The sequence below is a fragment of the Aristolochia californica genome, unplaced genomic scaffold, assembly GCF_029961685.1.
Source record: "Aristolochia californica isolate CCGP_79_NKW_82.1479 unplaced genomic scaffold, dmAriCali1.0.hap1 SCAF_5, whole genome shotgun sequence".
NCBI lineage: Eukaryota > Viridiplantae > Streptophyta > Magnoliopsida > Piperales > Aristolochiaceae > Aristolochia > Aristolochia californica.
The window spans coordinates 44,945,186-44,973,045 of NW_027182214.1; the positions used below are offsets into that span (position 1 = coordinate 44,945,186).

Below are 27,860 nucleotides of genomic sequence, written 5' to 3' on the forward strand. Positions count from 1 at the left end.
AATGGAAATGGTTGGTCAAGCGAAGAAGATGCGAAATGAAGAAAAAGGAATGGAGGCCCTGCGAGTGGTTCTTCTTGCAGTTCTCTTTTGGTTTGGATTGGTCTTCGCATCTACCTCATCTTTACCATTCCGTAGATGGGTTTTGTGGGTCGAATTCTAGAAATCACCAATTCCTGAGTTTTCTGCCTTCGGAATCAAGAAACTAAAGAAAGAGCTTCTTATTAGCTAAATACGAAAAAATTCTCACAAGAGACTTTTTCAGAGAGGAAAAGAAGGTCGTAGAAGAGAGAAATGAGTAGGAAGAAAAGGCAAATCTGCTTGTGGGTAAACCAAAACTGGATAGTTCAGTTTACGTCGATTTTTGCAGGTTTTATCAGGTCTAACAACTTTACAGTAATCTGCAAGTAGTAAGATTTTAAGCAAAGTAGAAGCCTTCGAGAAATCCCACTTGCAATAGAACATAAAAAAGAAAAAGAGAAAAGTGAAAAGACTTTGAGCAGTTCTGCTTTCTACGCGGCTGTTAATGGGAAGTGACTGAGAAAAGGCAATATTCTCACCAAACTCCATAGAACTACAGCACAGTGTCACTGTTAATTTGGGGAGTTTGAATTGAGAGCTTGGCATTCAAGATATCGGTGAAGTGGCAACGACTTTAGGTCTCTTAAACCCTGTTGCTAACCATGTCGATTCAGTCATTCTCTGGAAGGAAACGGTTTCTAATTGTGCAAGAACATCAAACGACATGGGAAAAGTTTTTCCTGTAAAAATAAAGTAATATCACTTTTCAGAACCAGATTGAACATCAGCTCGGAGAGGTGGCCTAAGTTTAGTTGAGCTGAAAATAGCTATTGGCCTATTGAATTCCAAGTAACTTCAAATGTATAAATAAAAAATTTATCGCAAAACTGAGTTTAGGTGGTGGAGGTAGGGAGTACATTTTCTACGGGAAGACAGAGAACCCTTCCCCAGTTTTCCTGTTTCCTGGATGAGGAGTGAGTGGAGGGGTCACATTCTGCACAATGGCAAAGACGGTGAGGACCCCTCTGTGTCTCTTAAAAACACGAAAAGAGAAAGAGAAGGGCAACAACCGGAAGGGAAGGAATAAACAGGGGATGAGACGCCCTCCCCCACATAATTCAATTGGTTGTTGACCAAAATAAACTGAACTATTCAGCTTTAGTTGATCTGTTTTCATATTTCTGATTGAACCAGTTCAATTTGAATTTGATGACAATAAATTTAATATTATATATAATTAAACAAAAGGATCAATGGAGTTGTTAAAAGTTGAAATTTTTGGATGTGAAAAAAATATTAATAATTTATGTATATTCTGTGGAGATTGATCCCTTCTCAGCTCTGGGTTCGTTTTTCAAAGCTAAAAGCCAAAAACAGATTTTTTTATTTTTTTGTGAAAAATGGCACTGAAGTGAATTAAGAAACTTTCAGGGCATTTTGGTGAAGATGAGCAGAAACCCTTGTTTATCTCGAATAAAAGATCAACTTCAGCGAAACTTGTGGAGGATGCATATCCGCCGGTTCTTGAGAGGCGCTTTTCTAAGAAAGAAAACTGAAATATAAAAAAACAATTTTTCCAGAACTGAAACCCTAAATTCGGCCTCTGTTCTTATTCTATTCTCCCGCATACCGTTTTGCATTCCTCCCCAGTCTCGCCTTTGCCCTATAAATATCTCTTTACCTTACATCGAACCTGTCTCTCGTTCACAAGATCCAAACAACTCTCCATTACCTTGTTTTTTCTTCCTAGGGAAGAAGTTTATTTTTTAGAGGGCAACTGCCACAAATCTGGCCGGGGAAAGGTAGATCTATATTGTTCTATTTGTTTATTAATTTATTCGCGGAGTTTTTTTTTTTTTTGGATCATGCCGTAATCGGTATTTAAATGTCGGATTGCTATTATTATTGAGGGTCGCTTTCGGATTTTTAACCGAGACTAGTGAGGATTTTATTTGCCTGTGTAATGCTTGAAAACTGAAAAAATTTCCCCTTCCGAAGAAAAAATACTGTTGGATATTTTTCTCAACGATTGTGTAAATCACTTGTGCTTTCGACCTTCCTGGATCTTTTGGCGGTTGATTTTTTTTTTTTTTTTGGGTTTTATTTCTTCGTGCGTCATGAGCAATCTTTTACGTTGTGAATCTGGTTATGGTCACAGACAGAATGGTAAAAAAAAAAGGTAATTTGTTGTCTTTCTTTCCAGTTCGTCTTGTAAGTGGATGAAAAACAAAATCTGGCCTGAACGTCTATATGTAATTTTTAAGGAACTGATGATGATTGAAATGAGGCAGGCATGTCCTTGACGTTTCCAGTTAGCAAATTCTTATTGCTAAGTGATGAAAACGGGCTTCCCTACCAAACATATGTCAGCAGCATAAATAATCACTGTTTTGAATTTTTATGTAGTTGTAACATATTTGTATATGGATCATAGGGCAAAGCCTGGTTGAATGATGAAAATAATCTTGTAAAAGCATATAGAAAGATATGCTTATTACAAATGAAATATATTCTATTTTTTATGTAGTTGTAACTGTTTAAATGGTCACTTCATTGAGTTACTTTCTCAGTTCTCTAGTCACTTTTTTTGCTGCTGCAGGTGTATGCTACTTTTATGCCTTCAGGGGTGGCTCATTCTAGTTAATCAGAATTTTCATTCACTCTGGCCACTGCAAAAAACATAAATCCATCTCCCACCTCTTGGTGGGTGTGGGGCGACAACCTTGTGTCAGCGATAAATTTATGCTTCTTGTGGGACTCAAAGTCTTCCTACATTTGGAGGCTGTGCCGAATCTTGGAGGGCCTCTCACTTGATTACGGCTAAGATTACCGTGGTTCAGATTCTGCTATGTGCTAAAGAGTACTTTCTTTCTTCCAGTTGACAGTTTGGTATTTACGTCTTCAACCTATGTAGCCCTGACTTTCGTCCGTGCACGGGCGAAATAGTATACTGGTTGACTGTTCTTTTTCGGATATTCAAGAATGATTATAGAGTGAATGAAGCTGTGCCGAATCCTGTATATCGCATTATGGTCAGATTTTCATGTTTCCCTTCTTCATATTATTACCAAAAATCAAAGGTATGTAATATATTTAAAGCAAATCACAGAGTTATTTTGAAGCATTTCATTTGAGGACTTCTCTTCAAGGCTTGTATTCTTAAAGGAGAACTTTCTCATGTCTCAGAAATCTCTTCCACACTATGTCGAAACTATGAAAACAGATTCTCAAGTCTCATTAATGGATCAGACCACAAAGCACTCTACTTACTCTTCAGGTTCAAACTCACTACATATGCAAATGTCTAAAAGTAATCCATCCGATACCAGTATGGAGCAAATTGTGAGCCTGTCTCCTTCTGAGGATTGCTGGAAATCAGAAGAAATGAATCATGAAAGCTGTCCAGATGACAATACAGAGGTTTGTACAAAGGGGTTCCTCAGAAAGTGCCAGTCCCTAGGAAGTGGATTGGATAGGGAAATTATGAACCTGGAAGTGGATGTAGAAACTGTGGACATCAACTCATCTCTTGCTGTAAACACTGACCTGGAGAACCATACTGGTCCCTTCTCTATTGGAGATTTAAACCATTCAGACAGAGAGGCACATGCAGATGTTGATGGCCAGCTATCTAATGGGCTTGCTGATGACTCCATATGCCATACAACGTCTGATTTGTCTCCAAGGATTGCAAAATCCTTTTCTTTTTCTAACCTCAATGTGTGCCTAAGAGAAGATTCACCAATTCATGACTTCAAGCTTTCTCGTTCAAAGTCTTTTGATGATCTGGGTCCTACAATTGGGTGGACAAGAGAACATTTAAGTAGTCGAGATGGATACTCTAAAACACCCCTCAAGTCCAAAAGTGCATCATCTTGTCATGATATGTCTTATGCATCTCATGTTTTCTCCAAAGGTGAAGATTGTGTTCTCTCAAACCCAAGTGGTGGATCTTTTGAAATTTTAGATCAAGAACAATATAATATCTTTGAGATTGGAAAGGGTAAGTTCTTCAGTCATTGTATTGATGGGTATAATTCTTGCCACTCCCCCTGCTTATTGGATGACAGGATCCCAAATGAAATAGAAGAGACAGGTTTGGGAAGTAACCATCAACTGGAAATATCAGATCCCAAGTGGGACATTTTATCTCACAAACACTATAACATGAAGAGAATTGAAGAATGGGTAAGAGAAATTGATCTTGATGATAGCATCCCTGTTCCTGAGCTAGGAGAGTGTTCCAAAACAGCTTCTAAGAGAGATGCCCAGGTGACAAATGGTGGGATAATTGCTAAGGTTGACTCTAGGTTTTCACCTGACATGGAAGTGGCCAACAAGTACATAGCTGCACTGGCTCCATCATCTTCATCAGCACAGATGGCAAACCTTGGGTTGGCTGCAGTTCCGTTTCTTGGTGCTTTTGTTAGTTTGCGGGTACTAAATTTGTCAGGCAACGCCATAGGTATGATTGTCTTTGCCAGTTGTTTGTCTATTTCGTTTTATTTTAATCCTGGTAATGTTCATTGTTTTCTTACAGAATCAGAGATTAGTTTTCTTCTTTTCCTTTTTTTTTCTGTGTTGATTGATTGAAATGGTTGTGGTTTTTGCCAGTGAGGATAACTGCAGGAGTGCTTCCAAGGGGTCTTCATGTACTAAATCTGTCAAAAAATAATATCTCTGCTATTGAAGGTCTTCGAGAACTTTCACGTCTTCGTGTCTTGGACCTCAGTTACAACCGCATTTGTAGAATTGGTCATGGTATGTCATACTTTGGTCATTTGTAGATACATTCCCCATTTTTATGATTTTTCACACTTGGAAATTGTAATACTTGTTTTGATACAATTTTCTCCTCTCTGAAGTAAAAGTAGCTACTGATTAGTGAATGTGTGTAAACCTTTCCATATTGTGCATGAGATATGCCATTAGGTGGTTAACCAATATATTCAATTTTGTTCTGGTTGATCTGAGCATGATTCTATTCTTTTGATAAAACTACATGTTTTCTCCTGTAGGATTGGCATCTTGTTCTTCTCTGAAGGAGCTATATCTTGCTGGGAACAAGATCAGCGAGGTTGAAGGTCTTCACCGTCTGCTGAAATTGAGCATCCTGGACCTGGGGTTCAACAAAATCTCAACCACAAAATGTCTAGGACAGCTTGCAGCCAATTACAACTCCTTGCAAGCAATCAACTTGGATGGCAATCCTGCTCAGAGAAATGTTGGGGATGATCAACTGAAGAAATATCTACAGAGCCTTCTTCCGCATTTAATGTACTTCAACAAGCAAAGAACTCGAACTAGCTCATCAAAAGAAGTCTCCGACAGGTCTTCTCGATCCATGACTGCTTATCTGCATGATCGTGGGGGGAGATCAGATCATAAGCTCACACGAAGGGGAAATCACAGTGGGGCTACTCATAGGATAGCATCTTCATCTATTCGATCAGGGCATAGTATTATATCACCTAAGCCATCAAAGGGCCGACATGGACGTCTTCCTCCAACTGCATCAAGAGGAACTCATCATCGCACTGAAAGCAGTTCATTGCTCTCGCAGCCAAGTCTCTCTATGCGTCGGAGCCAGAGTGCTGGCACACTTTTAGTTGCTTGAGTCCTTTATTTAAGTGAACTCCAGAAGGTGTATCTTCAATCTCTACAAAGGATCTTGTTTGGTGTTGAAGATGTTTTCGATTAGAATATGCCTGGTTAGTTTAAGAGCCAGCAGTATTGTATGAATAATTTGCAACTGATGTGTTGATGCACTTCGTCAGCCATTAAACCTTTGGAGTCGAAAAACCTTGATTTGCCTTCCTTTTGCCAAATGCTTTGGTTTCATTAAGATTGATCCACAGGACAAGCTTTCTCCGTCTCCAAAGCGATGCATCACAAAAAAAATTTAAAACAAAATGCTACTGTTTAAGAACACATGAAATGCCTTGATGAGTACCAGAAACTCGTCAAGAACAAATTAATTCAAAGCTCAACGCCACCTACTTCTCACAATTTGTTGGAAGAGGGTGAAATGCGATCCTGTGTTTCTTGCTGTTTATCCAGGATAACATGATTGCGACTGACATTGATTAAAATCTGTCACGAAATGTTTTTGTAGTTTCCTACTTCGTGAATATGCACATTCTACAACCAATAAGGCACAATTTTGATGCTCCAGATAAAGAAAACTAAGTAGATGACAAAACCATTTGAAGATTAAAAGCTAACAATTAAAATAATAGAAAGCAGGAAACAATTTGGAAAAATGAAGTTGTTTAAAGTTTAAACAGGCTGATATGTAACAAGCTGTGAAATCCGGGTGGGGGGGGGGGGGGGGGGGGACGCCTTGCCCCTCCCGTTCGCCTATGTTGCCATCGACAGCTCCTTGCCGGCTGCTACATCCCCTCCGATTTCTTCCTCTTCCTCTGATTTCTTCGCCTCTTCTGTTTCCATCGCCGCCTTCAGCGTCGCGCCTTCGCTCCCCGTCGTCTCGGCGGAGATCATAAAACCGATTTCACGCGTGTGAAAGTCACACGTGCGAGATCATAAACAAGGAAAAAAAACTTTTTGTCCCTCATGGCTCTTGAAGAAATTGAAAAAATATTTTAGTAGAAATACGTTCTTCGAGACTATTAATGATTTTTTCAATAAATGTTGAAAAGATATTTTTAGTAGAAATATAGGGACCATTAGTACCTCATGTTTTTTGAAAATATTTTTCTAATTATAAATTCTTGTTAAAAAATCATATAATTTTGTAAGTAAGATTTTCTTGCCAAGATGGACTAAAAAACCGTATAGAAAAATTTTGAGTAAGTATTTGACAATTATTGATATAATACTTTTAGTATGAAGTAATTTTCATAACAATTTTGTGTTTGATATTTTATTTGATTAAAAATTTATCGATAAGTATAGTAATATATTAGACTAATTATTAATTTTTATTTATTTCCTTAGAAGAGGTAATAAGAGGTCTATTTAACTTTTCTAAAAAAAAATAAAAATATTTCTTATAATTTTCTAATAAGTCTCTATTAGTAATAAAATTTTATTTAAAAGATTTATAGTTTTTATTTGGGTAATTGTAAATTAATAGTGATATTTTATTTTATTTTGTTATGTTTGATTATTATATGAAATTTATTCATAATGTCATACAATGTATAAAATGTTTAAACTATTTTATAGAGTGTATAAACAATTTCATAGAGTGTTTATAAAATGTCTAAACAATTTTATAAAGTGTTTATAAAATGTTTATACAAGTATTATGTGTATAGATTATGCCCAATTTTAAATAAAAGTCGTGCCAAATTTTGGATTATATTCAATTTAAAATAGAGGTCATATCCAATCTTATATATACATTATATATATAAATTATACCCAATTTTATGTGGAAGTCATGCCCAATTTTATGTAAAATGTATGTATAATTTTATATATAATTTACTTTTTATATATATTTTTTAAAAATTTAAATGTATGTTGAAACTCCGCTCGGCTCGAGCTCCACAACAATTTTAAGCTCGAGACGAGGTTCGGCTCGAAATATTTAAATCAAACACGGCACGAATATAGGCAGGTTCGGGCTCCGCTTAATGCCACCCTTACAATCCAAATGACCCATCTTCAAAAGATACAATATCATAATATCATCAAACATCACCATCCATTGAGTTCTATATGCGAAGCAGGTGACAAGTAGAGAAGTACAACATTAACACAACGACCTTCCAAACCCATGGCATGAATCCGCTCCACAGTACTGTATCCAAAACAATTGAACTCTCGCACACCTGCATGAGTCAGTGAGTCTGACTTTATTTTCTCCAAAGCATGGTGAAACCTAAAAGTAAATCACTGCCTACCTCATCAGCAATCTATATGAAGCAGTACAAAGCCTAGCAAGACACTACAATTTATCTCTGCACATGGTGATTGTTCATATCTGGGTATTGTATTGCCCCTGCAACTTTGTTGAGAACAAATTATGAATACTAGGGTTTTCAGTGTTTAGACAAGGGACTTCCCACAAATTAAAGCAAGCCTAGTACAGGATTAAGAAACAGAGAAGCAAATACATGTTCCTGCTGCAGGCCATACTCTTGTTATAAATCTCCAAGTAAATATCTTCAGAGATTTCAAGTTGCTAGATGGAGGATATCAACTCCTATTATCAGCTATTACTAACTTTTTGTTGTTTAGTCTGTCAGCAATGAATACTAACAACCATGCATTTGAAAATCTATAAACATCCATAAGGAGTAATCTTATGATATAAAACCAAATAAATATTTAAAAATGTGAGATTTGGGGAGAAAATAGAAGAGAAAAAAGGAAAAAAGGAGACCTGGGAGAAGAGCAGCCTTGTTGCCTTGGAGAAAGTGCCAGAAAAGCATGTCCTCCTTTATAATCAGGGTTTAAATGATATTTTATGAAAGGATAAAAATACCCCTCAATACCCAAAATTACATCTCCCCTAAAATGAAAATTGAACCATAGATAAAATAAAACATTGTCTATCTAACAGCCATACTATAAGAGAAAATATAATGTAAGAAATTATCAAAATACCCCTGATCTGGTATTTTAACAAATATGTTCATCCCCAAATACCAAACCTGAGTTGCCATTCTTGAAATTGGTGAGATTTTGTTTGAGCCCTGTGGTATACAATGTCTACAAACACTATCCACAGTTTGAACAGTGTGCTAAAGATGAAAGCTGAGGCATCATCAGCACAAAAAGAAAATTTGTAAACTGTTTTCCTTAATCTTTCCGAACCCATGATATGCAAGTGTACTCGAAAGAAAGATGTATTTGACGTCAACATACATCCGCCTCTGCCACAGTTTAAACCATGGTTTTCTGACCTTCTGGGTTGACCAACAGCATGGCAAGTCAACTAGATTTTAACAGGGCCACATTGGTCCGGGGGACGGACTTGCCCCTTCTGATTTTGGGCGAGTCCACTCCAACCCACGGCTCGACTCAAGTTGAGCTGACCTGGCTCAGCCAACTCAACCCGGATTTTGAAGAACCTAGATCGGGTCCAATCCCAGGTCAAGAAACCATGGTTTAAATAAGCTTCAATTAGGAAATTTTGAACTTAGACAACCTAGTATTGTGGCCAAACCTCTCATCCATCATCTTGTAACTTAAATGGAGCTTTTGTACCAATCAAACAGGTAACACACTTTCCAATTAATCATTGGCTAATCAGGCAATGTCCCTTCAATCTCTTGTTGTAACAAGTGTTCAATGGAAAAAAGTCCCACACTGAAAAACGGGAAAAAAAGTTAATAGCTCTTAAGGTTGAGCAATAGGTCTCTTAAGTGGCTAGTCATTTTATGATGAAACCGAGCTCAACCCAAAGCCCAATAGTGGTATTAGAGCACGTCGTGTGTGCAGGCCGAGGCTCACTTTGTGCTCCCCAGGTTATCTATGTTGTGGGCTCCATGAGGTAGGAGTATATGTTGATGGCTCCATGAAGTATGAGTATATGTTGTTGGCTCCATGAAGTAGGAGTCTGTGTGCCTCATTGAGGATTTGTGCCTACTTCTCAGATCCGTTATGTGTAAAGCCTGGATGTGAGGGGGAGTGTTGAGTGAAAAAAAGTCCCACATTCAAAAATGGGAAGAAAGTAAATGGGTTATAAACTTGAGTAATAGGCCACCTAAGTGGCTATTCATTTTGGGATAGAACTGGTCTCAACCCAAAGCCCAACAACAAAACAACCCTTTCGAATCAGTAATGTTGTTTTCTTGGTTGGCTTTGAATGAAATTCATTTAAAAAAATAAAATCTCCTACGAGGAGAGTGACAAAAAATACAGATATTGCTTCCTATCTCGAAACATAATTCGGATAGACTGGGCCAAGTTATCTCACTCTAAACTAGGCAGGCCAAGTTATCTCACTCTAAACTAAGCAGGCCAAGTTATCTCACGGTTTAAGAGAGATTGAGATGAGATCTTAGATCATGACTATTCCTTTACTGACATAATAAAAACAAAATTTTACTAGCAGATTCTAACAGCCTTCAATTGGAGAAGACACTTCATGTCATTCCAATAATAACCAAATCAAGATACAGCAAGCACATGATGAAAGCAGTAGTTCATCATAAGACTATAAAATTAAGTAAACAGAAAAATAGAGATCAAATTTTATTTCTACAATAACAAAAGATTCCATGTTCAAAATGAATGCTAATTACGAAGAGCATTACTGATGTCCATTATAGCTGATGGTTAGTTCGTAAATCCAGATGCCAAAGTTCAAATTCCAAGGTCTAGGCAGTGAAAGCATTAGAGAGATGTAAAAATGAAAAAAAAAAAAACCAAAAACATATTCCAAAAGGAATAGAAGCACTAAAAGACAGAAGCTCTAAAAGATTACAAAGCTATCAGTAATGACTCTTGTCAGTAGCTTCAACTAGTATACTACATCAAGAACAAAAAGAAAAATGCCCATTATTGACAGGACAAAATATATCGTTTCACCTGAAATTCAGGGACCATGCCATGTCCAAGAAACCTTCAAGCATCTGTAGCAAAGAACAACAGATAACTTTGTCAGAGCATCATGCTGAAGAAACATTTCAAATCACATAAAAAGAGCTTTCTAATTTCCATATTTTTTTAGAGTGACAAAGAAACTCAGATTCCTTAAGAATTTATCATCATGTCATGTGTCTAAGCACTCTATATAACCATGCCATACACTTTTTTTATTAAACTTAAAGTATACATTCAAATCAAGATTTGATGATATTAGAGGATTGTCACCAAATACAGTTGTCTAATTTTTTTTCTTTTGGAGTAGATGTACATCAAATCGAGTATATTTTTTTGAGGATATTAAAAAAAGATTATAAATAGACACTAACCTTACAAGTCAAACAAGCTGCCAGCATATGATAAAGTAGCTTGTCAAGAAAGAAAAAATAAAAAATTTATCCATGAAGAAGAAATCCAAAGCTCAAGCCCTAACGCATCTGTCCAAGAATTAAAAAACCATGCAACAGATGCCACAAACGTGCACATGGCAACCAAAAGCCACAAGACACAGAATTTAAGGTTTACATCATTAAAAACATATAAACATACAAGCAGATATTTAATAGCAAGCTAAAGCTTACGATCAATGATATGAATACATATCTGCTACACGCAGTGAAAACTTATGTAGTCCCTGAGTGACACACTGTCAAAGTACTCGCAATCATGCTTGCTTGCAATAACAGTATTCAGCCTCCCTACCTCTAGGTGCCTCAACTTGTCTTAGTTAGCACAAAGCTCCTGAGACAGAATTGGGCACAGGAATGTATAGTCCACTATCAAAATGCAAGATACAAGGTGACATGTACACGGTGTACAGCCCACTTCTTATAGGAGGAGATGCCCCCTCAAGAGCGGGTGTCCCTTCAACAGAGATACATGCCCCTCACACATATCAAATACCCCCTCAAAAGTATCCCTTCAATGATAGCAGCCAACTGCTTAACTGCCTCGTGACATGGGACCTCACCCCGTGTGCTGCTGTGCAGCACATAGCCCATTCACTTCCATGAGGCAGGGGGCCCTGTGTGCTGCCGTGTAGCACATACCCAAGCATAACATGGGCTCACGCAGCAACCACCTGCTGCACGCGCATGGGCACAGCCGCCCCCCATGCAGCCCAACTATCCAGGATTTCTGCTCTGCTCTCAAGGTAATGCAATACCTACGGTAACTACTGACCATAACCACAGACAGCAGGGCCATGGTTTTCTAAAAGCTACCATCAAACTTTACATTCATTCTTCTGCTGACTCTATATCTCCTTATACTTGACATTCTCTTTTCTTCTATAAAAACCCATACCGATTTCTTCCATTAAGCGTAGTGGATTACTTTAAATGGGAAAAAACTGCTATCCATTCATGTAAATTTAAAAAGAGAAGAGGAAAAAATGAAAATAGAAAAGTCATAACATGCAAAACCATTAGAAGATGAGATGTTAGGTGAGCAATGAGAGCACCAACAATTGGTAATAAGAAAAAGTTGGGAAGCAAGGTAAACAAAAAGGAAGAAAGATATTTTTTTTTTCTTTCAGAAAGCAGGATATATTAACTAGTTGGTCATAAAGAGATCTACAATTTCAAATGTACACAAATCCATGACTATAAGAATTAAAAACTGTTTGCACCTTTGCAACCAGACAATCTCAAGCCTTACAATAAGCTGCAATTTAGCAATAAAAAAGTGGTAAGAGACAGTTGCCCAAGACACATTATATTACATATATTGGTATAGACTAAGGCAAGCCATCGGCAATTCCATCTTTTCACAAATTAGCCCCCACCTCATGTCCCATAATAATGATGTCGACTTCAATTTTAAGTACACACCAGAAAAAAAGAACAAGAAACTTGATCTATAAATGAAACCAAAACAGACTGCACAACAACTTAGAACAATCAAGACCTCCGTGGTAATTTGTAATTTCACAAGTTTTTTTACTATACAACACCTAATCAATCAGAGTTTTAGTAGAAAACTAAAAAAGATTATATTAATAGGTTACTTCTAGAAGTAGACCCCATACATGTTCTCAATATGATGAAAAGATTAAACGTTATGAACATTTAAAAAAAAATTACTGCTCATGTTTGAAAGAGGCAAAATGAATGAGAAAACTAACAAGTGCCAAAACTTTTAGTTAGTATAGGTAGAAAGTGTGGACCTCGTGAACACCAAGGATAAGAGATTAAATTGAGTAGAAAACTAGAGACAAGGGAAAAGGAACCTAGAGTTAAAATATCAGTTCAGGGGTATTTTAATCACATCCTATATTATGTTTTTATCTTAGCTTATGTCTGTAAGATAGATAACGTTTTCATATGCCTATGGTTCAAGTTTCATTCAATCTAGAGATGTATTTTAGGAGATATGTAAGTTTATGTATCAAAAGGCAACTTTGTCCTTTTCGTAATATTCACTTAAAGCCTGAAATAAAAGATGGAAAGATGTGCTTTTCAGGCACACACTTCAACGCAGCCAAGGCTGCTCTTCTACTTCTTCTCCCCCAAAGCATTAGCGTATTGTGTAGTAAAAAACAATACCAAGGAGAGTTAATAGGTTGAAAGGGTACACAAAATAGGTCAATGAGTTAGATCAAGGTTAGAACTACTTTTAAATAAAGAAAATAAAATGAGAAGATAGTATTTATTAAGAAAAGAACACACACACACCCAACCCACCCCCACCCCAAGAAGGGAAGTACAAGCAGCGGGTAAGAGGGACAAAAGCAGCAGAACATCAAATCAGGAGGGCCAACCCATCAGCGAGGTTAGAACTACTTAATTTTAGATGTTGCACACATCCCCCCAAAACAACCCTGCCCCCCTCCCTCATTTTATTAATTTTGCATAATTGCCTACAAGTGCCATAGGGAATTTGGAAGCTCTCCATCATCCATTAGAGAAGGTCACATCTATTGTTGGACTTAATCTTCATTCATCCTTGCTCCGTTAATACATTATATTGATTGGCATTATAATTACAACCATGACACTGGGACTTTACTGAGGGTTAATTCAGAAACAAGATCATAAGTAAGAATTTTGAATGATCTAACATTCAGGCAGTCAACTTTTTTTTCCCTCTTAATGGATATAAATTCTTCAAGAAAAGCAATTGAGTGGCTCAGTAGTTCTGCATTTGGTCCATAATAATGCTTCAAACTCAAGGGTTGCACCTAATCCAGTGTGGCATACAAAAAGGAACATTTTGAAATGAGATGTTACAACAAATAGCTTTAGCATTTCTTTATCAAAAAAAAAAATAGCTTTAGCATTTCAATAAGATTTGAAATCCTGATACTTAAAGGACAAAGAACATAACTCATTCAGTATAGAAGAAACCATTTGCATTTTAAAGTAGGCATTTCCACCATCTTCACTGAAGTAAAGAATGACTTCTCAGATTTTTTTCTAAAAATGATGACTATACAGGCATTATTGTTTAAGTGGAGTGAACAGGTAGTAAGCAATACTACCAGTGCATTATATCTAACTACACTGCACCAAACTGATACAAGTAGCCAAACATTAGCCATCAATCAGGAAGAAATGGGTTGGGGCTCTAGAATAGTAGATGGGAGTACGTCCAACAGGAATAGATTTTATACAACAAGTTCCCATCAAGAGAGTGTATACAGGAGTACATCCAACAGGAATATATTTGCATACAACATGAACTGTCAAGAGAGTGGCAGTATTCATGATTGTATGGTTTCCAAAGAAAAGGCAAGTTTTGCAAGATAAAAGCGCAAATTCAAGGACGTGAACCAATTTCATCAATCTTGTATTGTTTACTGCCATTGACAAGAAAATTGTGTAAGAGTTGAATGCTGACAGACTCTATCATATGATAATAAATTTATCTTAACCGATACAAAATCCCATGATTTAGGCTCCTACCTTGTCAACCACTGAAAACCTAACATGTTCACATTTACAACAGCTCGGCAAGAAGATACAGAAAACTGTAAGAAAATTGCTGGTACTATGCTCTGTCAAGTCGACCTCAGCAGGAGTCAAACATCCACAATTCCTTTCAGATTGCTTGAACATAATAGAACTTCACAGAGCATCTTCACTGGTTTTTCTTATATCATTAACGTAGACATGGATAGGAATAAAAGAACACTCAACAACATGGACCAGCTAACTTACAGAACAAAACATTTAAGCTCCATACCGATCTTGAAAAGCTAGTGTTAGCAGGGAAGCTCATATAATAACATGTCATCCTCATCTTAAGAAGATAGCATTTCATACCCATCTTAAGAAGAGGAGAAAACTAATGGAAGTCTAAAGAAACGGAAAGATATAATGAATAACGAGGCTGGGTAAAACCAAAGAAAACTGTGGAACCGATCACTCTCAGCAAAAGCAAGTTCTTTAAAACCAAGACAATGCAATGGAACAACAAAAGAAAGCACTAATGGTTACAACCAAAAGGTAATCTACATTAGGCCAAAAGAGATTTAAATGGAACTTCGATTTTCTTCTCTTAGTGGCTCTAACTAATTCAAACATGAGGATGACAATTTAACCCCAATACACGCCTGAATCATGAAACAGGAGAGGGATAAAAAATGATGAAAGGAACGAGCTCTAGGTACTTTCACGAACAAAATCCTTACAATTTCCAACGAATAGATACAATCAAACATAACCGTCACATTTATTCTTCATGAAAGTGCACATTACTCTTGTTAGCATCAAACGAAACCGCATGGAGACAAGAGTTACCCATAAGGGAAGGAAGCGATAGTTCAACAAGTAAACGATAACTCATAAAGTAGCAGCGTAAAAGGTCGAAAAAGTTAACCTTTTTCATCGGAGGCATCGTGATACTCCTGCTCATCTTCCGGCAGTGGTTCAAGTTCAGCCACCTTTTCGGCTGGGCCTGCCAGGGCAGAGTTTGCGGCAGCACCAGGAGAGGCGAGCCCATCCTTCTCATCGGGATATCTTACGACGACAACAGGACAGACACAGTGATGGACGCAGTAATCACTGACACTGCCAAGCCTGCCCTTGCTGGTCCTCTTAGACGCGCCAAATCCCCTACTGCCCATGATCACAGCACTAAGCCCAAGGCGCTCGACCTCGAGGCAAAGCCTCTCCTTCATGTCATGATCCTTGACGATGTGGAGCTTGAAAGGGATTTGCGCCTCAACAAGTGGCTGCGCCAGATCGGTAACCTTAGTGGTGGTGAACGCATCAAAGTCATCCTCAAGCTTCTGCTGTGACTCCTCGTCAGTGTCGGTAGCCGCGACGGAGCGATCAACCGAACCCCAATCCGCGCCATAGAGAACCGAAGTGGGGCGAACATGGAGAAGGATGACGGCGTCGCCGGGGCGGAGATAGTTCTGCACGGCCCACTTGACGGCAAAGGCGGATTCGTCGCTAAGATCAACGGCGATGGCAATCTTCCTGTGCGCCCCGACGGAGGGAGTCGACGTCGCGGAGAGCGGGAATCTCGGCGACGAAGGCTGAATGGTGGGGTGGCTGGTCGTCTCCACTGGTTGGGGATGCATCCTCGTCCCTTCCTTGCTCTCTTTCTCCCCTCTTTCCGATGACTTACCTCTCTGTCTCTCTCTCTCTCTCTCTCTCTCTCCCTCCCTCGGTCTTCCTGGTTCTCTACTATACCTGTCAGTCGCTCGAGGGCAAGATCAAGTCTCGACTCTGGTGTGAAAGAAACGCAGTAGACGCCAATAGGCGGAACCCGGGGTCGAGTGCCAAGTGACTGAAAAACACCGGTTTGGGCCTTGTTTTTTTCGCTCGATAAGAATTAAGCCATTAGCATTTAGTCGCCGCAAGGGAAATTTACAAAAACACTCTTTTGACTCTTCCCGGTGTCTCTTCGGAAGATTGTCTTTTTGCTATAATTCAGCTGTAACGTTCGTATGGTTCTCCCGGCAAGACAGAAGAAAAGTTCCAGGGGCAGGGGTGGCGATGTTCCCCGTCAAATCTGATCTCCGGCCACGCCTGAGAAAGAAATCAGGAATTGCTGATGAGGAGCAATTATTTCCACAAAAGGAGATAATTTTATACAATTTTTGTACGATTATTAATCTTTCCTACCCATTTTTCTTATCGAGTGTTTGGATTGAGCTCTTCGTGTTTTGATACCAGACAGTTCATTTGAATGATTCGATCAATGGACCACCCACGGCTAGGCCTCCCGTGGATGTAATGGGAAATTACCCTCTCCATCTTCCAGACCTCTCTGTTGCAAATAGATACGTCCCAGACTCAGAAGAGGAAGAAGGTCTAAGACGCAGGTCCCCTCGTCGACAATCGGAAAAGGATTGGCAGGGTTCCGTCCCACCCCCCATTGTCAAATTTCGAGTTCAATCAAAATCACAATAAAAGAAATATAATAATACTTGTTACCGAAAATACCCTTATTGTATTATAAAATTGGCTTATAATTGGATCCATAAATTTTATTCAAAATTGGGCCTCCTAACGTGATCCAACAATTTAGGAAAGGCCCATCTAATATTGATGCATTAAACTCAATACTTATTTATTTATCAACGAAATAATGGCTTCGACAAAAGATAATTTCGGTGCTGCAGCGCCGCCACTTCCGTGTCAGATTCTCAACCAGACAGTTGGAGTGATCTTCGCCGTAGAGAATAGTGAATCATCAGCAGTTCGTCATCTCCAGCTCACTTCTCCTGTCTCTCCGCGCTCTATTCTAAGTCCAATCAATTCGTTCACCTAACGAAAAGCCCCAATTGTTACAGTTTCTTAAATTCCTAAAACACCCTTGACCATTAGCAGAAAAGGCATCATTAAGCTTCTAAAATAAGATTAAGAAAAGAAGGTTTATTATTTATTACCATCTTAATATATATTTACCGAGAAAAGGAGACTGATTGGCAAGAGAGAACCGCAGCCGTCAACGGAGGATCTACTTTTGGCGCGGGCGAGACCGGGACCACCCATTGAAGTAAGCGGGTCCCACGAGCGCATATTTAATCAGGATTTGACTCTAGTCTAAGGTATTTAAAGATCTAAAGCAAATCCTAATTTCGAAATTAGGAATCCAGATTCGTCGTCATCATAGATCTCCTGGATCTCACGCGGTCAAGCTCGCGCACTAATGGAGTAAAAATTGGCGCTGCGACGGCCCTCCATATAAAACACCAAAAGGTTCGTTTGTGTTTCCCAATGGAGCCCTTTAAATAAAGCGGATAGGTCTCGGTTGCTTCTCAAAGAGGGAGATAGAGCAAAACAAGAGATCCCTAACCCTAGCGGAGCTTCACTTCCAATGGCGGATGCGGATAAGGTAGAGGTGGGCGGTGATGTGGAGGCAGATGAAGGGGAATTGCTGGAGGGAATGCCTGTGTTGGATTTTGATCTGCTGTGCACCTCGGTTGCTTTGCAGACGCAGGGGTATTCGGCGGGGAAGAGGGGGAGAACTGGGGATTATGATGATGAGAATGGAGGGGAATTCGGCGGAGTGCAGAGGATGTGGGAAGGGGAGGTTTTTGACTGCTTTGACGACAGGAAAATTGCTATTGAGACCATATGGTATGTTGTTAATGCCTTTCTTTTTAACACTTTGTGTGTGTTTGTGTTTTGGCCAGTTTCGTATACGGACGCAAACTTGGTATCCTGTAACCAATTTTTTTTTTTTTCTCGTGTTGAAGTTTGGAAGAAATAAACGGGTAATTGGATGCTCGTATTCTCTTGCTGCAATTTGCTTTTATGACTATGTTTTACATTTATGTTTAAGATCCGAAGGGAAAGTATGTATCGAATATCTTTTCCTTGTGTCATGAATGCGTTTATATAGTTATAAAATATAACGTGGAACAGAAAGAAAGGAAAGGGGTTGGGTCTAATTTTTGGATGATTTTCGGTGTTTCTCTTGTTTCGGAACAGCTTGCATCGGTATAACTGTACTTTATATTAATGTTGGTTATTGTCAGGAACTTTAAGAAGCGCATAATTCTGTTCTCTGTTTCTTTCAGAAGCTTTTGGGGCACACTGCTAAGTTCCTGTGGATTTTATATTGCAGTTGTCCGTGTTATAGATTTGGCAAGAATATGGGAAGAGCTGGCTTTGGGTCTTGCTTTTTTCAGGTGAATGCATTACTACTTTGTGACTTGGAATTTGTCCAAGGACATAGGCAAGGCAACAAACGAAGAGATGGAACCAAACCAAGTGCAATGAAATTTTTTTACATATTTTATTGTTCAGGGAAAACTGTTATTTCAATTGAATGCCGTTGCTATTTGAAGTGAATAAAGAAGCTAGCAGGATCTTAACATTTATACAAGATTTCAAGTAGAATTGAGACTACTTATCATTTCTTGCTCTAAATTTGAGCACCACTTGCAGTGCTTCGATTCTGATTTGCCATTTGTTAAATTCTGTTTGTGTCCTGTAGGGAACTATATATCTTGGCTTTGCTGTAATAATTCTTCTCAACTTAGTTTTCTTCATTATTACCAAGCGGCATAGCTTTCTCTACTTGGCAATTGCATTCACCATCTCACTGGCGGCATATCTTGGCCTTTTCCGGACACAGATTAGGAAGCAGTTTAACATAAGGGTATGCAGCAATGTCTTATTCAATCTGTTTGTTTATACTGTTGATGATACTTTCTTATTTAAAACAGTTAGCATTAGTTCCAATAGTTAATATTAACATGGAGGTTTCAAACCTGTGGTCAGACTGCTCGACCTGGCTAAAACTTTTGTTTAATACACATGAATTTGAACTCATTATTAAGCCAACCCCCAACATCGTGGGGACATGCTCTGGTGATGATGCTGCTGATGATGATGACGATGATGTTACTTAATTATTAATAGGTTTGAATTGGACACCTTTGAGCTGTCTGACATTATTAGTAAAATTAAAAATGCATCCCTTCCCTTATGTGAAGATTATGAGTTTTTTTTTTTAAAGTGTTTTTTGCTATTGGTTCTTCTGCTTATAGACATGTACATGTTTGTTTTCCTATTCCTGCAGGCAAACGACAGTTCTTTGGATGATTGTGTATACCATCTTGTGTGCCCCTGTTGTGCATTATGTCAGGTTTGTTATTGTGTCACTCGTGTCTGTCTTTAAGTTGATATGAACCTTCATCTCTTTTTTTCTCTTTTCCAATATCAGGTACAAAAGCTGCAGAAACAGGTTTTACTGGTTGATCTTATTGTTGGACAAACCTATGTTAATTGTGGTTATGTTGTATTGAGCAGGAGTCGAGAACTTTGGAGATTAACAATGTCAGAGATGGCTTTTGGAGTGGCCGAGGGGAAACAATCTGCATAGGAAGCTATGGTGAAGGAAACAACATGATTTTTGAGCTACAACCGCCTCATTCCATCCCAACAACCACCAAATCTCCGGATTTTTCTTCCATGGAAAAGGGCGACAGTGGTGCTGATCACTCATGGACTGTAGATATGAACCAAGCAGAGCCGCTGGTTCCATCATCCGACACTCCTAGCCATGGAAGCTAGCGGACTCTTCATATCCTCTTCTGGAAAGGTTAAGACTCACCTTAAGTGGCCTTTCGTTGGGTGATGAACCCCCGTGAGGTCACCTGTTTGTCTCTCTCTACTGCAAAAGCTTGACAAAGTATGTTCGTCTGCAGAAACCAGAGAGCAGGGACTTCCGAAGACGTTCCCATGAAAGAGGAGCAAAACCGGCAAGTGTAATTACCCTCAAGGCTCCATTATTTCAGCCCTTTTAAGCTGTTAGGCGATTGTAAATGGTAGAAGTAGCCTTCCTCAGATTAACCTCAGCATGAATACAATGGTTGTGGCGTGCCAGACGGTTCATTTCTACCCACGTCTGAATTCAAAAGCTGTTGATATTATTTGCCTTTGTGGAATGCTTTTGTACATTTTCTTCCTTTAAGCATGATAGAATCAAAAGGGAACACAAGGATTCAGGACAACCCTTGCCCGAATTAGGTTTGTTTCTTCTGTTGGTTGAGCGACTGACGGGAAACAATTAAAGCAATTAACAGGGGAAGTCCACTGATTTTCAGTAAAGGTTTGCTGCCTTCCTTGTTATAGTTAATAGGAAGATCGAGTTATTTATGTAAAATTCAGTCAAAATTGATGCTCGGCGAGAAACTCAGCTGGTCAAAATACAAATTAATTTTTATTTACTACTCGCACCGAATTTTTTTCATAGCTTTATTAGTTTTTTAAATAATAAAAGCTTAGACCCACTCACTGTAAGTCCATAAAAAAACATTTTTTTTATTTTTTTAGAGATCAGAATTCGTTGGAAGTCCATAATCAAAGACCTCATTTGGCTATCTATGCCTAAAGGCCCTGTCTTGTCCGTGAACTCCATCCATGCCTGGACTTTTCCTCATGATGGAATTGGTTTTTGGTGTTTAGTTTGTCTGCAACTCTTCGCCTGTAACCCTGTTCTTGCGTTCATACATTTCCATTTTCTAAAAGAGATTGTCCGCGTCTATTATATGTATTGAATTTTTTGATTCCAAGTCGAAGTTCCATGTAAATCTAACATACAAGACCTCGAAGGAGAAAGGCCGGAGTGATCATCGGGCATGACTATAACTCATGTGGGCTCTGCCCGAGCAGGTCTAAATCCTGCTGTTTGGTGTTTTTATTTTTATTTTTTCACCTTTTTGGGTTACCACGGCTTCTCCCACCGGAAGTGCGCTTGGTGGTTCTACAGCAGTTCGGCTTCTCGCCAAATCTAACCCATTGTTAAATCCTCGCAGAGTCAGAAACTAACTTTTCTTAATGGTAGCAATCATTAGTAGAACTTTACTGGGCAATCACCCCGTCGTCTCCCACCTAGAAAAATGCTCGTCCATGATCCAATTATTCCAAATCCATGCCCATATGATCACTGCTGGTCTCGCTCTCTACACTGTCCATGCAAGCGACCTTCTCGCCTTCTGTGCCTTATCGGATGCTGGAGATGTCAATTACGCTCATGCGCTTTTCCGCCAAATTTCCCATCCCAACCTTTTCACTTACAATGCAATGATTAGAGGTTTTTCACATAGCCTATGGCCGGAAAATTCGATTTTGTTTTATACCCAGATGTTGGAGCAGGGTATCTCGCCTGATAACCACACTTACCCTTTTCTTCTCAAGGCTTGTGGGAGGATCCGAGCTAGGGAACTCGGTAAGAGCATTCACGGAATCTTAATAAAGGTTGCTCTCGATTCAAATTCTTTTGCTTCTAGCTCACTGATCAGTATGTACAACAACTGCGGTTGTGTGGATTTAGCTCGTCATTTATTCGACAAAATGCTGGACTTCAATCTTGTAGCCTGTAATGCGATGATTAGCGGACACTTGAACGCCGGTGATTTGCGTTCTGCGAGGTGGCTTTTTGAGAGAATGCCCGAGAGGGATGGTGTCTCCTGGAGTACCATGGTTGCTGGTTGTGTCCAACTTGGTGACCCAAAACAATCCCTGGAACTTTTCTCTGATATGTGGAGCTCGAAGGTTGACGTAGATGAGGTTATCCTAGCGAGTTTGCTTTCAGCTTGTGCCCAACAGGGTCTCCTGGACAGAGGCAAGTGGTTTCATGCTTACCTGTATAGGTCAGGTGTGAAACTAGATGTGGTGCTGTGCACATCCCTCATAGATATGTATTCCAAATGTGGGGGAATTGAGATTGCTTATAGGCTTTTTAGCTCAATGCCGGCCAAAGATAAGCTTGCATGGAATGCAATTATCCAGGGTCTTGCCATGAATGGATATGGAAAGCGATCAATAGGGGTCTTCCAAGAGATGCAGTGCCTGGGTGAGGAGCCTGATGAGGTGACCTTTGTGGGTGTACTAAGTGCTTGTAGCCATGCTGGCTTGTTGCAGGAAGGGCAGAAGTACTTTGAACTAATGACCGAGTTTTACTGTATTAAGCCTAGTCTAGAGCATTGTGGGTGCATGGTAGATCTTCTTGGTCGTACTGGACATTTGGAGGATGCCCTTGAGTTCATTAAGAAAATGCCAGTTGAACCTAATGCTGCCATATGGGGAGCTTTATTAGGTGGGTGTTTCATTTATGGCAATATGGAGCTTGGTGAGTATGTGGGGAAACATCTTGTAGAGTTGGAGCCCCATCATAGTGGTCGCTATGTACTTTTGTCAAACCTTTACGCCAATGCCAATCAGTGGGATAAGGCAAGGAGAGTAAGGGAATTGATGAAAAAGAAAGGGATCCAAAAAATACCTGGGAAGAGTACCATTGAGGCGAAGGGTACAGTTCATGAGTTTGCTATAGGGGACAAATCCCATGCACAAACAAAAGAAATATATCAAATGCTTGACAAGATGATGAAGCGGATTGCAGAAGCTGGTTATGTACCACATACTTCAAATGTGCTGTTTAATTTGGATGAAGAAGAGAAGGAGAATGCTCTTGGCTACCACAGCGAGAAGTTGGCTATTGCTTTTGGGTTTATCAATCTAGCACCACACACACCTATTCGAATTATAAAGAATTTAAGAGTATGTGTAGATTGTCATTCTGCCACAAAGCTCATCTCCAAGATGTACAATCGTGAAATCATTGTGAGGGATCGTTGTCGATTCCACCACTTCAATCAGGGACATTGCTCTTGCAAGGACTACTGGTGATCTCAAGTCTGACTTGTACAATGATTGGCAGCCATAAAATGGAGAAAATGTGACATCATCGCCAATATCAATGGTGAGAATTTCAAATTGCAGCTTGTAAAGCCGAGAAATACAGTAATTTCAATATGTGCAGGTCCATAAAAACACAAGAAAGCAACTCCTCTGCCAATTGTTTAATTTCAGAGCTTCTAAGTGGAAGAGAGGAACTCTGTCTAAATGTGGAACACAATATTACAATACAAGAGTCTGCCATAGTTATAGCCTAACATTGTCAGGACTACCAAATACATCTCTTGTTGGAAGGAGTGGAAAGGAGTGGACAGTTAGTTCTGTACCAAATACAAACCAACAGTATCGCTGTGTGAATAGCTAAGAGCAGATGGTAATGTTAACTCTGTTGATTATAAATCTGACAGTTTTCGGAGTATGAAGAGTTTGGGCAGTCTAACAGCATCAGACTTTCTATAGAAGTTTATGTAAATGAACTAGCTTGATCATTGCCCTCTGGAGAAACTGTTCTAACAATGCTTATCAGAAGTGTAAGTTGTACTAGTTGTAACATTACAGAAGCTGTTGTCCTCTATTATATTTGTCATGTTATATTGTTCTTTGCAGTTAGCTTGTTCACTGCTTCCTAAATACTTGGTATCTCTGGTAGACTTTAGTGTGGACATGACAATTGACTGCCAAAGAGTTGTGAAGCAGGAAGAACCATTACTGAAGTTTGGTTGTGTTTCTCATCTTTGATTCCCTCAATAGCTCTTAAGTTTGGTGGTGTCTCAATTGCAAGTAGGTTTCACCTGAGTTTGCTAATTGGCAAATCCACAAGCCTCGTTCGCCAGGTAAGGAAACTAAGACCCTGAATTCTCTGAAGGCTGTTCTTCCAGTGCAATAGCATCTGCACTGTTTGCTGGACATTGCTCTGCTCCTGTACAAGTTTGAAGAAGACTACCGTTTGCAGCGGCCGCAATTACAAATTAATTCTCCTATGGATTGCAGCACCTTTTTCTCTGTCAACTCCCACTTGTTATGGATTGCAACACCTTCTTCTTCGCCTGCTTCTCAATTCTCATTACAGCACCTTTTCTCTGTCCACTCCCACCTCCCTCTTCCGTAGAGATTTTTGAACTTCCTTCTCCTTACGTGGGTGGCCAAATTCAAAATTGGTCTAGAGGTCTGAAAGAGCTAACATAACGTCTGCAAAACCAGTCATTGAAGCAAGTCCAGTCACAACTGTTATACAGTTATCAATCATGTTTACGTGTATTAATTTTTGTTTGTGACCATTTATTTTTTATTTTAAAATAAAATTTAAGTTTCTGTTAATATATTTTATTTTAAAATTTTATGAACATAAATAAATGGTCTCAATCGCCTACTCAATTTATTATATCAACTCTTGCACCGAAATGTTTTCTTTAATATCACCTTATAAGTATTCAATGAGCTTAAGAAATTATAATAAAAAAATGGTAAATAATTTAAATAATAAAAAATATATTATCACAGCCGATCTTTGTAAAATCGAACCGACTACCGAACCGGAGTCATAGGCGGTTTTGATTTAATTCAAACATTAGGTTAGCTCTTCTAGTCCTGCCACCAACAAAGAAAAGGATTTGTTAATAAAAAAATTAAATTGGGTATTATGAAAAAATCCCTCTAAAAGAAATTTGCATAGGAGAAAAGCAAATATATATCCTGGACATGATCAGAAAAGCTTATATTTAGTTTCTCTTCCCGCACATATGAAGAAGCTGTTTTTACGTTTTCATCTTCCTCACTGAAGTAGCAAGCTTGAGCTAGTGTGTATGGCTTTTTTTTGCAAAGAACAAGGATGAGAAACTCAACGTTTCAGAGTTGCAGAAAGGGACCTGACTAGCGTTGGATATGGAGTAGTGTTTAGGCACAGGCACAGGAAAAGGAGATATATTCAGCTTCTTGAATCGCAGAGCTTCCTCATATGTGCGTGAATCAAATGTTCCAAAGAAATGGAATCGTCCATCTAGCACGCGGTTTGCAGGACTCCTAAGAGATCCCTTGTTTTCTGCTCACCAGTATTTTCGCAGCTGTCCATCAAACTAAAGGATACACATGGTTATAATAAAGAGGTTGCGACTGAAGTCATATAAAGACATTTGAAAAACAAAATGAGAGTATGGTACCCTGCAGGATACATTAAGAACCCAGTACACAAAAAAGAACTTATATCTGGACAACAAACCGAGGACGAAATGTCAAAACCCATTCTATGCTTCTCGAAATTATTTCCGAATGATGAAGGTACTTGTGTGCCTTGCTATGCTATCAAATGCATGCAAGACACAAAGGAACGAAAATGGAGGGAAGGAGCAAAGAGATCTCGTCGTTCCAACTCTAGTTCGAGGATAGCTTGAGAGTCAAATCCAGAATGGAAGAAGCCGAGGAGGAAGCTTCACCATCTGCGGCTTCTTGTCCAGCAGAAGATCCACTGATGAAGCTGTTTCCGGCGGAGGAGAAGAAGTCGTACTCCATTCTTTGGCATTCTCCTACAAATCTGCCCTTTTTCTGAAAGCCACCATGAGTCTCGCTCACAGTCTGCTGGCCGCCTCCCTAGGAGCACGACAAAACGAAAATAAAAAGACTTAGTGACAAGCAGGAAATGAAAAATAGAAAGAGTACAAAAAAGAGAGTAACGCCGTTCAGCAGCTTCTACCTACTACTGTTCCATTGAAATCTTATTTCAGAAAAAAATAGCAAGGCTTATGCCAGATCTTTTTATTTTTATTTTTTTCTGAGTAATTTCTCGTATGATTAAGGTGGTGCCCGGTCCTCGTATCATGAAAATAGAAGACATGATACTAGTCAGAGGAAAGGATCTCCCAGAGCAACAAATTATAGCTTTCCATATCAAAAAAGAAATAAGAAAATATATTAAACAAAAGAAAAAGTGCTTGCTGGAAGTTAATGCAATTACTTGATTTAGAAAAGAGTCGCAGAATCAAAACAACTATCTTTCATTTTGCCGTGAAAATGAAGAGGATAACAATGAATAATACGTTTACAGGATAAAAAGATACAAGAAGGATGAATCTATTGTCTTCTAGCATTTCAAAGTTTCTTCTTCGCAAGCTACAAACAGATCGAATGATATTTAAGAAGAAAGCATTTCTCGAAAGCAGTAAAACAGCTTAATTAATCATGTGTCCGTTGTATCAGGAAGTAACAGAGAAAATCGAGAACAAGTTCATACATTTAACACCAAGAAACTAAATCCGTTATCAGGTCAGGAAGCTTTTGCAAGATGTAAGAAATACGTTCCAATATAGAAGTCATTGTAACTTCTATAAGAAAAGAATGGCCGAATAATAATAATAATAATAAATAAACAGATTGAAAAATGGAGTAAATAGAAGTACAAAACGAATTCAACACCTCAACAGAAATATTACGGACGAAAATCAGAGATTTCATATGATCCATTCGTCATTTCGCTTCAAGGACTTTCAATCTCGAATTCGTCTTGATTTGTTTTATTATTCATTTCGTGGAAGAAAAATATGGAAAATGAAGAAAAAAACCAAGTTTACGTTTTTACCGCATGGACATGCGCTCCGAAACAAGAGGCACGCCTATCTTGTTTCTCACCGAAATCGACGATTTCTCCATCAACGGTCATCCGACTCCCGAAGTTCCTCTCTGCGAAGTGACAGCCGTCCTTATTGTGCTCGGCCAATCTGCAACTGTTTCCATGGAACGCTATATCCTCGGCGTAGAGACGCTTCTTCTGCAAACAGACACGGCAAGATAAATCCATCGCAAGAATATCAGGTTACTAGACAAGCGCAGGAAAATCTAACGGAAACCAAAACCTGTCTCACCTTGGAGCAAAATTCGCAGCTGCCGGAGAAGCAGTGCGTCTTTTGAATTGAAGGGAGTTCTCTCGTCGACTCCGCCGCCGGGATGAGGTTATGGTTCTCAAACCTCGCTTCCAACGCCGCAGCACGGAGCTGATCAAACGAAACGTGCTCGGAAAGCATCGATCCGGCGCCATAAGCTGCATTTGCGGCGCAAGCAGTTCTGACAGGGCCGTTAAAAGCTGTGTACCTCAGCGGAGTGGGCCGGGACACAGGCGCGGCGATCGGAGGCTGATCTGGAAAGGAGAAAGGGAATGGATACATCTCATTTTGAGCCGGAACTTCACCGATCTCGGTCATCTTCTTCCAACGCTCTTGTAATCTCAGTCTCTCAAGCTGCGCGACGCCCATTCCTCTCTGAGGAACTTTCTTCTGAGAGGGATTGACTGACTTTCCAGCTCGCTTGCCTTTCGGTTTGGCTACCGAAGGCTTGGCATCAAGATTAGCCTCTTGAGCCTCTTCCATCTCTTGTTCGGGCTTCCTGTTGACAGCAGACCAGAGAAACATCGCGGTCGCCATGGAGTTCTCAGAGGAAGCCACAAACGAGTATGTATTTATAGGGGAGGCTGGAGAGGAGAGGTCTTTTAGATTTGAGCTGCTCGTCTCATACTAAAATCCATGCTTTTAGGGTTCGATACGGAGATATTGAGCAGGGAACCAACCGGGATTGCATTTGTCTCATTTCTCTCTCCTTTCTTTTCATAGTAGCCTCTGTAACAGGTTCACAAAGAGTGGAAGCCACATTATGGACATGCATCAGCTCGGAGCTAAAGCTTCCACGACC

The 27,860-nt window shown here is 39.3% G+C and overlaps 5 protein-coding genes across 8 annotated transcripts; 3 read left to right on the forward strand and 2 right to left on the reverse strand.

The window, feature by feature from the left end:
• Positions 1 to 1,534: 1,534 nt before the first annotated feature.
• LOC137965093 (uncharacterized) lies at positions 1,535 to 5,832 on the forward strand. Its single transcript, XM_068811497.1, has 5 exons — positions 1,535 to 1,820; positions 2,618 to 3,098; positions 3,205 to 4,483; positions 4,633 to 4,779; positions 5,037 to 5,832. Exons 2-5 carry the CDS (start codon positions 3,048 to 3,050, stop codon positions 5,633 to 5,635), a joined length of 2,076 nt encoding a protein of 691 aa, XP_068667598.1. The 5' UTR covers positions 1,535 to 1,820; positions 2,618 to 3,047; the 3' UTR covers positions 5,636 to 5,832.
• A 1,764-nt stretch (positions 5,833 to 7,596) lies between these two features.
• On the reverse strand, positions 7,597 to 16,397 carry LOC137965100 (universal stress protein PHOS34-like). 4 transcript variants are annotated; one of them, XR_011116006.1, is made up of 4 exons: positions 15,403 to 16,397; positions 10,525 to 10,568; positions 7,890 to 7,987; positions 7,597 to 7,817 (listed from the first exon to the last, which is right to left on the reverse strand). XR_011116006.1 is itself a non-coding variant. In XM_068811504.1 (3 exons), exons 1-2 carry the CDS (start codon positions 16,109 to 16,111, stop codon positions 10,561 to 10,563), a joined length of 717 nt encoding a protein of 238 aa, XP_068667605.1. In that variant the 5' UTR covers positions 16,112 to 16,397; the 3' UTR covers positions 7,597 to 7,867; positions 10,525 to 10,560. The 4 variants fall into 4 exon arrangements, 2 of the variants coding, with proteins under 2 accessions (XP_068667605.1, XP_068667604.1); XR_011116005.1 differs by having other exon boundaries at positions 7,890 to 7,993; XM_068811504.1 differs by lacking the exon at positions 7,890 to 7,987 and having other exon boundaries at positions 7,597 to 7,867.
• A 1,256-nt stretch (positions 16,398 to 17,653) lies between these two features.
• On the forward strand, positions 17,654 to 20,449 carry LOC137965098 (uncharacterized). The gene is made up of 6 exons (XM_068811502.1): positions 17,654 to 18,119; positions 18,610 to 18,673; positions 18,982 to 19,146; positions 19,570 to 19,635; positions 19,800 to 20,091; positions 20,198 to 20,449. Exons 1-5 carry the CDS (start codon positions 17,857 to 17,859, stop codon positions 20,061 to 20,063), a joined length of 822 nt encoding a protein of 273 aa, XP_068667603.1. The 5' UTR covers positions 17,654 to 17,856; the 3' UTR covers positions 20,064 to 20,091; positions 20,198 to 20,449.
• Positions 20,450 to 21,198: 749 nt separating this feature from the next.
• On the forward strand, positions 21,199 to 23,787 carry LOC137965094 (pentatricopeptide repeat-containing protein At5g66520-like). The gene has a single exon (XM_068811498.1). The coding sequence runs from the start codon at positions 21,330 to 21,332 to the stop codon at positions 23,178 to 23,180; it is 1,851 nt and encodes a 616-aa protein (XP_068667599.1). The 5' UTR covers positions 21,199 to 21,329; the 3' UTR covers positions 23,181 to 23,787.
• Positions 23,788 to 25,326: 1,539 nt separating this feature from the next.
• LOC137965097 (uncharacterized) lies at positions 25,327 to 27,567 on the reverse strand. The gene is made up of 3 exons (XM_068811501.1): positions 27,041 to 27,567; positions 26,758 to 26,946; positions 25,327 to 25,772 (listed from the first exon to the last, which is right to left on the reverse strand). Exons 1-3 carry the CDS (start codon positions 27,539 to 27,541, stop codon positions 25,557 to 25,559), a joined length of 906 nt encoding a protein of 301 aa, XP_068667602.1. The 5' UTR covers positions 27,542 to 27,567; the 3' UTR covers positions 25,327 to 25,556.
• Between the last annotated feature and the right edge of the window lie 293 nt (positions 27,568 to 27,860).

Bases quoted from the DNA above. Each gene is read 5' to 3' on its own strand.
- LOC137965093 (XM_068811497.1), top strand. From the start codon at position 3,048: ATGGTCAGATTTTCATGTTTCCCTTCTTCATATTATTACCAAAAATCA. The intron at 3,099-3,204 runs GTATGTAATATA...CTCATGTCTCAG, and splicing joins ATTATTACCAAAAATCAAAG to AAATCTCTTCCACACTATGT. The intron at 4,780-5,036 runs GTATGTCATACT...TTTCTCCTGTAG, and splicing joins CATTTGTAGAATTGGTCATG to GATTGGCATCTTGTTCTTCT.
- LOC137965100 (XM_068811504.1), bottom strand. From the start codon at position 16,111: ATGCATCCCCAACCAGTGGAGACGACCAGCCACCCCACCATTCAGCCT.
- LOC137965098 (XM_068811502.1), top strand. From the start codon at position 17,857: ATGGCGGATGCGGATAAGGTAGAGGTGGGCGGTGATGTGGAGGCAGAT. The intron at 19,147-19,569 runs GTATGCAGCAAT...CTATTCCTGCAG, and splicing joins GGAAGCAGTTTAACATAAGG to GCAAACGACAGTTCTTTGGA. The intron at 19,636-19,799 runs GTTTGTTATTGT...TGTATTGAGCAG, and splicing joins CCTGTTGTGCATTATGTCAG to GAGTCGAGAACTTTGGAGAT.
- LOC137965094 (XM_068811498.1), top strand. From the start codon at position 21,330: ATGGTAGCAATCATTAGTAGAACTTTACTGGGCAATCACCCCGTCGTC.
- LOC137965097 (XM_068811501.1), bottom strand. From the start codon at position 27,541: ATGGAAGAGGCTCAAGAGGCTAATCTTGATGCCAAGCCTTCGGTAGCC. The intron at 26,947-27,040 runs GTGAGACAGGTT...GTCTGTTTGCAG, and splicing joins GCTGCGAATTTTGCTCCAAG to AAGAAGCGTCTCTACGCCGA. The intron at 25,773-26,757 runs GTAAAAACGTAA...TCGTGCTCCTAG, and splicing joins TCGGAGCGCATGTCCATGCG to GGAGGCGGCCAGCAGACTGT.